This window comes from Poecile atricapillus, chromosome 3 (assembly GCF_030490865.1).
Source record: "Poecile atricapillus isolate bPoeAtr1 chromosome 3, bPoeAtr1.hap1, whole genome shotgun sequence".
In the NCBI taxonomy this organism is placed as follows: domain Eukaryota; kingdom Metazoa; phylum Chordata; class Aves; order Passeriformes; family Paridae; genus Poecile; species Poecile atricapillus.
In genome coordinates, this window is record NC_081251.1 from 69,969,374 (window position 1) to 69,983,482 (window position 14,109).

At 39.9% G+C, this 14,109-nt stretch overlaps 1 protein-coding gene across 1 annotated transcript in view; it reads right to left on the bottom strand.

Moving 5' to 3' along the window:
- The window catches only part of ACTN2 (actinin alpha 2), a 67,531-nt gene that overhangs the window by 15,881 nt on the left and 37,541 nt on the right, over positions 1–14,109 (bottom strand). The window contains exons 8-12 of the mRNA XM_058833889.1: positions 11,280–11,365; positions 9,762–9,854; positions 8,528–8,758; positions 7,262–7,409; positions 5,594–5,744 (exon numbers count right to left, since the gene is read on the bottom strand). Of these exons, the coding sequence (XP_058689872.1) occupies positions 5,594–5,744; positions 7,262–7,409; positions 8,528–8,758; positions 9,762–9,854; positions 11,280–11,365 (709 nt within the window). The remainder of the gene's footprint in view (positions 1–5,593; positions 5,745–7,261; positions 7,410–8,527; positions 8,759–9,761; positions 9,855–11,279; positions 11,366–14,109) is intronic.

Genomic DNA, 14,109 nt, shown 5'->3' on the forward strand with positions numbered 1-14,109 from the left:
CAGTAATATAGAGAATCACAGAGGACAAAATGAGAACAGAGGCAGCTTTCCTCTGTGAAGCCAGAGGCCAGAAGCTCTGTAGGCCAGGGGCAGTGTTCATGCTCTTCTAAGCCCAGTCAGAGTAATCTGGTTTGGGATAAACCTGAGAAGTATGAAAAGGATTGTGTTTAAAAGAAGCTTCAGATGTGCTGCAATCAACTGACTGTTGAAAGTGAAGAAAGGTGAAACAGGTTAAGAAAAATACCATAACAGAATCACAGAATTACAAAATCACAGAGTGGGTCAGGTTGGAAGGGACTGCAAGGGGTCATCTGGTCCAACCTCCCTACTCAGGCAGGGTCATCCTAGAGCACCTGGCACAGGATTGAGGGCAGGTGGTTCTTGAACATCTCCAGTGAGGGAAATTCCACGACCTCTCTGGACAATCTGTTCCAGTGCTCAGTAAAGCAGTTCTTCCTCGTATTCGGATGGAACTTCTATACATCAGTTTCTGCCTGTTGCCTCTTGTCCTATTCCTCAGCTGCACTGAGAAGAGCCTGGATCCATCCTCTCAGCACCCTCCCTTTAAATACTGATAGACATTGATGGGGTCCTTTCTCAGTCATGTCTTCTTGAGGCCATTTGCCTTCTTGGCTACAAGGACACACGGCTGGCTTTTGGACAGTTCTTGTCCACCAGGACCCCCAAGTTCTCCACAGAGCTGCGTTCCAGCAGCTCAGCCTCAGCCTGTCCTGGTGCAGGGGTTACTCTTCTCCAGATGCACAAGGTGAACAACACTGGGCCCAGATCTGGACCTTGGGGGACACCACAAGTGACAGGCTTCCATCTTGACATGTGCCACTGGGTACAGCCCTCTAGGATCTGCCATTCAGCCAGTTATGAATCCACCTCACTGTCTACCCATCCAGCCCACACTTCCTGACTTGGCCTATGAGGATGTTGTGAGACAGGGTTGAAAGCCTCACTAAAGTCAAGAGAGGCAAAATCCACTCATCTTCCCTCTTCCATCCGGGTAGTTTACTCATTGTAGAAGGCAACCGGGTTGGTCAAGCGTCATTTACCTGACTACCTTCCTGTCCTCCTGATCACCTTCCTGTCTTCCCCGTGGCTAGAGATGGCCTCCAGAATCAGATGCTCCATCACCTTGCCAGGGATTGAGATGAGGCTGGAGCGACAGGCTGGTAGCTCCCTGAGTCTTCTTTCTTGCACTTGCTGAAGACTGGGGTGACATTTGCTTTCTTCCAGTCCTCAGGCACCTCTCCCGACTGCCAAGGCCTTTCAAAGATCATTATGAGCAGCCTCACTATGGTATCCAATAATCTTTTAGCACTCATGGATGCAGCCCATCAGAGCACATGGACTTGTCAAGTTTACCCTGGTATTCTCTAATCCAATCCTCCAAACAATTTTAAAAAATAACAAAAACAACCTAAGATTCTGAAAGTAAACTCTCATATGTAAGGAGAAAACTGCCATTGAGTCATACTGTACAAGGGCTCCTTAACTGGAAAACTCACTTCCTTCTTTGGAAACGTTTTCATTAGCCTTCAAGGGATACAACAGAAGCCACTATCTGCTAAGAAATTTTAAGTCAGGAGCATAGAGTCTTGGATGAAACAGGCTGAGATTGATTTTGCTGTCATGAGTTTTTGGCTGAAAGTTGGGGTTTTTTTCATTATAGCATATTAAGTTTATTAGATTATGTTCCTGAGTGAGCAAACATTATTTTTCCTTCAATGGATCACTTATCTCCTTTTGTCGATTAAGGGTAAAGGCAGGAGTCCTTCCGTGAAAGTGAGGGACTGATTGTACCAGCTGTGGTCAAAGTCCTGGAAGGTGATACACCACCTTCTTCCACAAGCTCTGCCAGGGAGATTCAGTCATTCCCCATAAGATCTCTACTATCCTGTTCCTTCCAGGGATATGTGCTGTGGACAAATAGGTAGGGGAAATATCAAAACAATTTTTAAAAAGGGCACCCATGGTGCTAACTAACTATATCCTAAGTTGGTTTACAAAGTGGCATTAAACAGTGTAGCTCCACTACCTTTCTGGGCCTGCTGTTGTTTACTGTTTAATAAGTGTATTATAGGTATCAAAGAACAATTTTTTAATCAAAGCAGGAGCAGAGGAAGTAATAACTCATCAAAGATTAATTACTTGGAAATAAAACACAGGCTTACATTCCCTGCCCTATTAATTTTTGTATCTATCTTTCTCAACATTGAAGAGACGAGATTTAAATTTTGTAAAACTTTTTGATTTGCAGTATGTCAAGTACTGCTTTTCATGTGTTACAGTCATTGTATTTGTTTGGCCATTTGAAACCTACAGTCTTTGGAATTTAATAATCATTCAGTTACCATTATTGATCTTCCAAATAACTCAATCTTATCTGTCAAAAATTTAAAATTCAGCCAAATTTTGACCTGATCCAGAGAAGCATTTAAGAGTGAGCTCATTTTGGGAACAGTGATAGTGCCACAAAAATAACCTGCTGAGCAACGTCTTTTAGCAGTGCTTCAGAACAAGGCTCATGTTAACTATGTACGTAAGCACAATTTGAGCCCAGGTCTCCAGAACCAAAATGCCTCTCAAATCAGTCTTACAGATAATGGTCTGCTTGGCTGAAAATCAGTCGCTATATACTAAAAGTGATGGATATACAAGAAACTAGATCTCAAAAATTTTGCCTTGATGATTTGAAACATTGAAATGAGCACATAAGATCATGAATTAAGATGGGGTTTTTATAGTACGGCTCACTCAAATGAGCATTTGCTATGTCATAATTGGCAAATCTCATTTTAGAAATGCTGTGCCCCTTCAGCTTTGTATAAAGTCCTATCCAAGCCCTGTCATGCCTCTTTGTCAAGGAATATCTAAATCTACACAGGCTGGGAACACAACAATCTTATAGCTGGAATCACCTGTTTGCATACACACATAAATCCTCTATCTAAATAGCATCAATCAACAGGCTTGTAGCAACTTTAACCTTAAGCACACAGTGGACTGAGCTGTAGCAGAAAATACCAGGACAGGAAACTGTAACTAGTACAGTTCAAGGTCATACAGCAATAGTTCTCCTTTGAAATTGCAACATCAGGCAACCAAGAGATTGACTAAAACAAAACATGAAGGTAGGTGTACCAACTTGGAATTTAGACACAGATAATGATAGTTTCTGTAAGGAAATGAATCAGTGATGAGGGAAAAAACAACCAACCCAGCAAACAAACAAAAATCATGAAAGAAATACCCACATTGACTTCAAAAGGCTTTGTATCAGATGCCAATGCACATTTCTTAGCATTCAGACATTAATCCTTCTTCAAAAATATGGATTAAGAAAGAAATTAGCATTTTCTTTCATCATTTTATTGTGTGAGGAATTATGTATAAATAATTAAAATCAGTATTTAAATAGAAGCTGCCCATTTGCTCGCAGCCAGTGATAAAACCTGACTCCTATGACCTTTCATTCAGTGTTCCCATTGAGTTACAGAGTCACAGTGAAAAATCAGGCACTGAGAGCACCATTCTATGGAGATGTAGAGAAGTCAAATTAGAGCATCTCTAAATGCAATCAGCTTTCAGCACCTTTGCAGCCCAGGCCACAAATAACTTGTTTAACTTCACGCAGCAAATTACTGAAACAACTGAGAAGAGACAATCCCAAAATAGACAGGATACAGTGTTCACTGGCGTCACCAGAGGTAAAGGACAGAGGGTTCAAAACATTGGTAAGCAGATGCTGTGCTATGTATACTACATTCCCAAAGTTTCTCATAATTCATAAAGCTGAAGCTGAATTACCAATGATTAGGTGTTACATAAACTTTCTTTAGAACAAAGAGAAAGAAATATTGGGGTTATTCCAAGCACAAATGCAGATTGGGTAGAGAATGGATTGAGGGCAGCCCTGGGAGGAAGGACCTGGGGATGTTGGCTGACAAGAAGCTAAATATGACCCAGCCACGGGCACTCCCAGCCCAGAAACCAAACGTGTCCTGGGCTGCATCCAAAGCAGTGTAGGCAGCAGGGGAGGGAGGGGATTCTGTCGTTCTGCTCTGCTCTGGTGACACCCCACCTGGAACACTGCATCCAGATCAGGGGCCCCCAGAAAAGACATGGACCTGTTGGAGTGGGTCCAGAGAAGGGACAAAAAAATGATCAGAGGGGTGAAGCATCTGTCCTAAGAAGACAGGCTGAGAGAGTTGGGGCTGTCCAGCCTGTAGATGAGGAGGTTTTGGGGAGATCTTATAGCAGCCTTCCAGCACCTGTAGGGAACTTACAGGAGAGCTGGAGAAGTACTTTTAACAAGGACAAGGGGGAATGGTGTTAAACAGCAAGAGGGCAGGTTTGGACTGGATATTAGGCAGAAATTCTTTACTGTGGGGGTGGGGAGGCACTGGCACAGGTTGCCCAGAGAAGCTGTGGATGCCCCATCCCTGGAGGTGTTCAAGGCAAGGCTGGATGGGGCTTTGAGAAATGAGATGTAGTGGAAGATGTCCCTGTCCATGGTAGGGGTCTTGGAACTAAATGCTCATTAACGTCCCTTCCAACTCAAGCCATTCTATGAAATAAATCAGTAAGAGGGATCAAAGCATGGCAGAAAGTGTTACATAATCTCACATATTTAGGGCAATCTCTGTTCTCTGTAGGTTTTTTTCAGATTTCTTTCACATTAACCAAAATACAGTACTTACTCTGCCCACTGTGCTTAATTTTTCTTCCTTTAAATAATCTCGAAGATGGGATTTTCATTTAAATCCATTTGAATTACACAGTTACTGTAAGTGCTGCTGCTGTCAGATATGAACTACATTTTTAGACAAGTGTCTGATTTTTAATCGTTAATGAATATGGAGCTGTTTGTGAGTCATGGTCCTCCGCAAAGTGAAAAAATGTTTCTAAGATTTCCCTTTTGAGCAGTAAGTGATCTGCCTGTCCAAGGTGAGAAATTGAAACTTGGAGAGCTGAAGCCAAGGGCAGGAATCTGAGAGCAATTTATTTAGTTTCCACTGTCCCTTCTGTAAAATGGAGACAATGGCGTTTCGAAATATAATATAAGAGATTGTGAAAATAAGCATATTAGACACAATTAAATCTGCAGGAAGTCAGTGCACTACCCACTATTATAGAGATAATAAAGGGATGTGAAGCGTTTTGAAGGAACCTATATAATTGTGAAGATACTTGATCTGTAATTTGTGTAAATGAAATTATTTTCTAAGTTAAACAACTCATAGCCTGTACCTCTCAGCAGGCCATATGAACTGAGAAATAAACACCTCCAGGATTCCCATCAACCCACAAAGAACTCATGGGTAGAGCTAATGCTAAAATATTACTGTGAAGTCAAGCTGAAAATGTTTCTATTCAAATAATTTTGGTCAGTTGAATATCTATATTTGGTTGGGGGTAAGGGGGAGATGAGGGAAAGGTCTCAGTGACCAGCTCAGATAATATACTTATGAAGCTATGTCTGGAATTCCTACGTTGGTACCTATGACACTATCAAATTCATTGGAAAGAGTTTATCGCAAAGTTAAATGTCAGCAGCTGCAAGCCTTTAAATGGAACATACTTCAGCTCCTGGGCAATGGCAGCGATCTGTTCCACCCTGTCCTGGTGAGCAGCCAAATCGCTCTCAAAAGCTTCATGTTTCCTTAACATGGCACGGACTTCTGTCAGAGAGGCAGACTCATAATCCTTCTGAAGCAAGATCTGCTCTTTGCCTGAAAGAGGAAATGAAAATATTACTCATTTTTTAACAATTTATTTGTTAGGAAAATTGCAAATTTAATCAACTTTTTAGTTGAGGCATGGTGAAAGTCATATGCATGAAATTAAATCCCACCCCCACTGAAATCAGCAGCAAATTGTCAGCACATGTTAATTAGAAATGTATATTTTTAAAGCTCACAGTAATGTCCTGGTTTTTGCATAGGCTACTTATACAGGTCTGAAATAGTGAGTATTACATTGCTAGAGAAAGTGGCATAAAAATGGTATATTGACAAAAACTGTATCTCTAAACCACTGTGATAATTTTTTGTAGAATAGACTTGAAAAACCAGAAATCACACTGCTATGCTCCATTTCACTCTTACTAATGATCTGTAATTCTTTTTTATGCTCTCCTTCAATTCATTATTCATTTCAGCACTTAAAAAAAATAACCCTGAGATGTGTGACTGCCTTTTGTATCAAACCCTGAATTTTAAGTGGAAAATGCCAGCTTATCTACAAAAGGCTAGAGAAAGAAAGATTAAGTAGAAACTGAAATATTACTGCTGAGTAGCTCCTATGTTGGACAACTGAATCCACGCAGACAGTCCCTGCAGCTGCACTCACCACATGGCATTTGCAGAGCTCTGTGAATCCTAGAGCCAGAAGCAACTATTGTTCCACTTGCTGTGTACCAGCTTACGTGAAGTTTTCCCTACACAGCAGCTATAACTTGTCACCATGAGTAGTTTATGCTCAGAAAATCAGCTCTCAGGGCTGATAAATGCTGTAGTTTCCCTTCTAGTGTCTGCTTGGCAACCATTTACAGCCTTGCATGCTTCCAGCAACTGTTAGAGGATGGACTCTGATTCACTTTCACAGTGTCAAAAGAATCTAGCTGGAAAAAGCCAGAAGCACGGCAGAAGCAGGAAGACAGTCATCGGGATGGTAGAGCAGACCTGTGTTTAATAGTCCCCAACAAAACTGAATGCTGCTGTAAGGTCCTACAGGAGTCACAACTACAGGTGAGATTAGGTTGCCATTAAAAGCCACAACTGTAAATGGTGAGCAATCTGGGGTTTGGAGCAAAGCAGACACAAGTCCATGTGATTTATCTGAACCATTCAGATCATGATGACCAAATAATAATAAACTCAGAATACCTCCATTAATGATTTCACACTCAACCAGTGGTATCACTGCATTCCTGGCTGGATTGCTGGTGTACAACTACGCAGGAATACATTAGCAGTAATGGCCTCTATTCAAAGGCAGAATATTCCCATTAAGTTTGACTCACTACTTCAAGTATGATTTTTACAGTTACATATCATTAGCAACATGCCACCAAGTCAGCATCATGACTACATTCAACAAAACCTGACATTTTATCTGTTATTATTTTAGATTGTCTGAAATTGTCCAAATTACTTACGAGTGAGATCATGGCTGGCAAATACTCAGCACTGACTGTTCAACTTTGAACATTAAAACACTAAAAATGTTAAAAGCCATCTCTCCTCACCATATGCCCACTGTTCATGAGTGGAAGCCTTCTGCCTAAATTTCTCAGCCAAATGTTCCAGTCTTTCCAGTCGTCGTATTTCATTCAGCAGCCACTCTTCATAGCCTTTCTCAGCTTGTTCAAGTCTCTGCCAAGCGCCGGCAATATCCTGTGAAGAGAATACATGGGAGAGATGGATGAAACTATAATCCCTTTGTATCTAAATTTATGGATTTTTGAGTCATTCACCATTTGGCTTCAAAAAGAGAAGTTTTTATGTTCAGATTTTGTAAAATCATAAAATCATAGAAAATGTTGTCAGGCAGTAGTGTTTTAGTGCAGACACCTGCTCCTCATAGTGCATTGCATTCAGGTGGGTTCATGAAAGAAGCCCTTATAGAAATGATTTCCAAGCATGGCTACAGGTCCAATGTCTTCACAATATATTGCTTTTACCTCCCACTTTACAATGTGCGTGTGTTCTTTTATGATATATCTGTTATCAAAATGAAAGTGCTTTGCTGTCACAAGTTGACAAAAGCAAAGTAATTAGTATCAAGAGGATTTGGTGCATATTTTACCTGGATCATGAATTCATTTCACCTTCTGTGGTACACAAAGTTTTGTGAATTTCCTTGCAAACTCAAAGACACATTTGGGAAGCTGAAGTAACAGGGCCCTTATTTTCTGCAGTGAGTGGACAATGGCCCTTTTCAGGTAGAGCTTTGTTTTTTGGTTTTTCAAAGCTGAGAAACCAAAGCACAATGATAGAATAGGGTACAGAAGCAGGTTTGCTATATTCCACAGTAAATGTTTTGACCCACAGTCAAGTCACAATACTTATCAGCAGATGAGAATTCTTGGTACAGACTACTCTTCTCCTCATAGGCATAAGAGAAAAAGCAGAATACAAAAACGTAGAAACATGTATTGAACAACGTCTGTTTGATGACTAAAATGTCAGTGAAACCACTGAGTTTTGCTTAAATAAGCAATCATTGGTTCACTGATACACGAGTATTGATAATACTCCCAAAGGAAGCTCTATATTGTCTTGCATCTCCAGATAATTTGCTTTTGGGAAAACCTTCACAGAGGCAGGAGTACACTTATTAGAAAGCAAGATTCTGGAACAAAGGGGAATGTGTAAAAGGAGTTTGGTATTGAAAAAGTACAACAAACTGATGTTTCTGAGAATTATTTAGAATGGCCTTTCAATCCTTCACACGGGCATTTTTGCGAGATCATTGATAAAGCAAACAGAATATTGATGCCTCCTTTACTTACTGAAACCATTTTCCCCTCTGATGGCATGAAAGCTGGCCGATTGCTGATTCTCAGTTTTGTCTGCAGGGTGTTGAAATTGATCTCCAGCTGACATTTCTCCTGTACTTTGGGAGGTTTGTGTTTGCGGCGGTAGTCCCGGAAATCCTCCAATTTCTTCTGCATAGCCTGCATTGTTTTTTCGGGGGTCCTGTTTTCCAGCCAAGGAATTGTCCGGCGAATCCATTCTAAAAGCTTTCAAACCAATAAAGGCAATGGAAAAACAACTAAAAAAAATTATATTGAACATATAAATCTTAATTTAGTTCCATTTTAATATTGACTTTAGTTGGTACTGATGCCTTAACGGTGAGTAAGCACAAGATATTCAAAGCTGAACAATACTTTTATAGCCCAGATATTTGGGTATTATGAGTTATATATAAATCTGCCCAGATATTCTAGGTATTTCTAGAAATACACTGATTTTCAGAAAGATTTTGACACGTGTAAGATGTCTCTAATTACTCAAAATCTGAGTCACCCAACATCATCTACTATGTTCAGAAGTATTGTTCTTGGTTTTTCAGGTAGTCATAGTTATGAGATCAGGACAGAAACCAGCCTCAGATAAAAATCTTCACTCAGAAGGTCATTAGTGCAAATTTAGATACAGAAAGTAGTGCTGTGATCTCAGTGTTTTTGCAGGTTAAGCAATAAAAGGTAAGAGAGCTCTCATTTGTGCACTGTACATCTGTAGTCTTGCTCAGCAGATTTGCCATTAAACAAGAAAGGAGAGGAGAAGCATGTTCATCTGTACATTCATCTGCTGTCCATGCTCTCAGGTGAATTGTGAACAACCTGACAGACTCTCTCCAGGTGTGCTTTGCATTACACAAAGCCAAGAGGTTTGCTTGTACTGACAGGATCTGGTGTGTTCCACATCTGGTCAAGGATGGCTGTCTTCAAAGCTTATAAAGACAGGCAGCTTGGTCTTGGGGAAGATGGATGACAATCCTCTAGACACCCTTTTGTGTGTGTGTTAACAAGACTGGCTGACTTGCTGAAGGTCACACAGGAAGTGTGTGGCAAAGGAGTCACCTGAAACTCAATATCTTGGGCAACTGGGCTCTGTAACCTGCCACTGTGAGATTTACCCTTACAGTGTCTCCACTTTGCTGTCTTGAAGGGAGTGCATGAATCTTTCAGCTTTCAATATTTCATTATTGTTACCACATTACAGATAGAGCATCCTTACCTCACTTGCTAGTCTCTCATACTCTTCCATCAACCTCTCATTTTCCTGATTCACAGCAAGCACCTTACAGATCCGGTTAGCTGCAGTCTCAGCCTGTAACACACAGCAAATAAACAGGACATGTTCATAAACACATTCTGAGAAAGGTATAGGCTTGGAGAAAGAGAGAGAATGTGGCTGCTGCAAATAAAAGATCACATTCTTTTGTAGTTGCTGATTTATGCTCCTAGGTTGCTTAAATATTCATTTTCCCTCCTTCTGCAGCCATAGATTCCAATGGCCTGAATGAGGCATGGACCAGCACAGAGGCCCTCTTGTTGTACAATAAAGACTTATTATATTGCTGTCTAATAAATCTTTTCAAAGACAACTTAGGCCATTCTTACAGATATCCTATTAGGTTATATTTTTTAAATCACATCCAAAAATATTAGATTTGTTAGCCACACTGGAAAGACGCCACACGTGATGCAGGAGTCTCAGACCACTCTATATCTGCATATCGTATGTACATATACCCTTGAGAATAAGTGCAGCTCAACCCCTGACAAAGCAAATCTTTTCATGCCTCCTGACAAATTTATATGTGACTGAGCTGTGTAGCTCTGCCATATTTAAAATTTACAATTTGATACCACAGAGCAATACTTTCATAGAAATATGACTCTGGAATCAAATAAATCAAATAAATATCCATGTAGACTCCTGTATTACAGAGTATTTGGAATTCCCCTTTTTCATGAATAGCAAAACCTTCATATCCAGGAGCAAAAGAGCTCAACAGCATAGTTGTGCTGTGTTAAGGTATATGCAACCTAGCAGACAGGAAGGGAAATTCAGTCCTGAGGATGAAGGGAAAATATCAGCTATTTTAAAGTTGTTTTTTTTTTAGCATAAGTTGGGTTATGTCCATTTGTAGGCTAGAAAGGTATGAAAGAGTGGGAAATGTCACATTTATAAGTGAATATCCCATCAATGACAGGTCTGCTGCTGATGTTCATGCCTTTTATACTAATATTTTCATCCACAAATGATTCTGTTGGCTTCAGCGGGAACCAGGCACAAATACTGTGTTGGATGTCTTCTGTGCCTGTGTTTTTAGGAATCCTTGAAAATCGAGCCCTAAATTACTACTCAGCATGAGAAAGTCTTAGTCTCCAAAAGTCAAACATTCTGTTATGCAATAAACACATAAGGTGTTGTAGCAACAACTCCACTTTACAATATCTTCAAATCAGTTTTTTCTGAAACTGTCCTTAAAATTTGCACTAAATAAAGACCCAAAATTAGAAACAGAATGTCTATGTGAATTAAAGAAGTTAACTTGTTACACAACATTTAACTAAAACAGGTTTGAGAATCAGTTAAAAACAGATATTAGTGCTCAAGTAACACTTGCACATGTTAATTAAAACCACATAGTACTAAATTAGTTGGTTTATTTTTTTAAATAAACTAGTAAAAGTGTGAAACAGCCAATCAAAAACACAGCAACCTGAAGGGACAGTTGATTAATACCTGCTCTGCTCCAGCAAAAGCATGGTAGAAGCAGGACACATATGTCATGATAGCTCTCTCATCAGGTTTGGGAGTGTTCACAATATCTACAAGAGGGGTGAGAAATTAAAATAAAAGAAGAAAAAAGGGAATCGAGGAGTAGAAAATAGGATGAATAGATAAATGCATAACTTCATGTCCTCCTTACTGTTTTCTTGTCCATAGCTCTGTATTCGAGAAAGTCTACAAAGCTGTAATAAATGTAGTGTTAGATTGAGGGGTGCTGACAGAATAAAAAGTACACTAAAAATTCAGTATAACGTCATGCAAAGAGGAGGATTTTTTATTTTCTTTTCATTGGGCTTGATCCAGCAGTGTCATAGGAGGAGTAACCCTAATTTTACCAGGACTGTTTGCTTAAGAACTGGCACACGTATCTCTGGTGACTTAAATTGTGGGAGTTTTGTCTAAGACACAGGAAAGGCAGACTACATTTCAACCTGGGGAGATGTTCTCTGGAAGTTGCACATGGATTAGTTATAACCATAGCATTATATATCAGTATTTTTTATATTACCAATACCTGAAGTACGCCCAAATCCAAACCCTCTTACTTTTTAGAATGTTCCTTCTTTTCTTTAGGACATGATTCCAGAGCTTGTCTGAGATGTCTATATATGTTTCTGTGTCTGTTTTGCATAGGAACATCATTTGGTGTTGCTGTTTGTACTTACCATTAAGCATTTAACATTTTAAAAACAATCCTGAAAGCATAAGAGAAGGGTTTCTTTTCTGAGCATGTTATGATGATTTTGACATCTGTAGCAGAAATAATATCCAGCAGAGAGAAGAAAGATGGCATTCTGCTATTGTTTTTCACTCTGAGTTTATTTTCATCTTGTATTTTTAATGGTGCTTCAAATGAATGCACAGAAAATTCATTTAGAGGGAATATCATCACTCGCCCATTCAGTAACTGTCAAAATCCTACTGGATATTATTAGTAAATATGCAGAAAGATGAGACAGGAAGGTTTTTTTCCATGGAACAAATGGATAGACTACTACTGGCTCTACCAAAACAGCGGCTCACAGAGGAAAGAGGCAACAGGAAATGAGCTCAGCTCTAAGATGCTGTTCTAGTAACTAGTGAGGAAAAGATCAGAAAAGGAAAAATTGCTGAAAAAAAAAAGACAGAAGGTGAAGGATGAGATCTGATCCATCTACAATCTCACCTTCTGAGCACCAGCAAATGCATGGTAGTAACAGGAAACATAAGTCATAATGGTTCTTTCATCAGGTCTGGCAGTGTTTACTACATCTGTGTAGAGAGAAGAGGGTTAACTGCTCAGAAATTCTCACAAGGTATTTTGATCTGATTATGCTATGGTGTCACCTCAGTGCTGTAAGGATTCCAAATAAATGCACAATTATTCAGGTTGCATCTGTTTACTGATACGAGTGCACAGCCACCTAAGCTTTCAGAATCAGCAAACACAAAAGGTACAACTCTCCCCAAAATGGCAAAACATCTGAAGGCTGAGACTGTACAGAAGGGTATTGCTTCCTTCTGGTTTGTAGAAACTTCCAAGCAGATGGCATGGCTGGCAGATCTACTGGGTTCAGCTTCACTGCCACTCCAAAGCAACTTCTTCTGAATCACTGCAATTACTGCAGAGCTAAACACAGCCACAAACCAGAACTGCACTCAGTGTGGAGCAGCACAGAGTCCCTGTGGCTGACAGGGTACTGGCATATACTGGAAATCTGTACAGCTCCTGCAGTCCAGAAATACATTTTGTGCTAGGAAAAGTTGGATAGTAGCATCTCTGCAATCCCTGTGCCAGCCCATCTTTTTAGTTAATAGCATAAATCACAGGAGGGTTTGGCTTGGCTGGCTAGTAGCTTTGTCCCTACCATGGCAGGAGAGTGAAAATATAAAGTGAGTGCAATCCAGGTATGCATCTATGAATAAAAATGGACCTTTCCAATACTTAACAGAGAAAGGCAGGAAAAGTTGTTTTTACAGCAGTTATGGCTGAGTAATGAATAATTCTAGTGCAAGCTGCATGGATTCCTGTCAATGTAAGGCGTGAGGAGATACTGACTTGAAAAGACCCAGGAATGACTGAAAAATTCTGATGTTAACAGTGAGATTTCTAGGCTCAGGACCAATATATTTACTGATTTTGCATCTACTTTATGTAGCTGTGAACAAAACTTTACAAAGTTTCCACAGAGAGCACAGTGGAAGTAAAGATGGTAAAAAGTGACCATGAATACCTAAAGGGTATTAGAAAGAATATCATTTCTTTACCTCCTCCCCTGCCAAGAGGAGGATAGTAAGATAGGGAATAGAATGTGCAGAAAAACTGGTGGGGAAAAGAAAAGGTTTCTTATATTGACTATGAAGAGAAGAGGAAAAAAATGTAGAAAGCTGCTCAGTGGCAAGGGGACAGCACTTCTCTGTTCATTCCTTGCAGAGAGTATTTCAGAGCAAAATAATTAAGTGGTGCTTGAGAGGGGAATTTCAGTTCAAAAGATGAAAACAATCTGTTTTAAAGCATGAAAGTGAAACTACTCTTCAATGAAGAGGTTGCAACCTGGATTTTCCAAATCATCCTGTCTAACTTTCCAAATGAAGACTTCAAGAGGAGCAGGTGTAGTCAGTTTGAGTGCTCTGGATAATTCCTACATTATCACTCTTCTACTGACAAGCCACCAGAGCTGAGTCTCCATTCTTGGGGAAGAATGCTTTGAAGTAATGTAGTCAAATTGCAGTAGTTTGGCAGCATTTTTTTCCCAGAATACAAAAGTTTGGTTATCTTGAAGAAATTCAGGAAACACTCAAG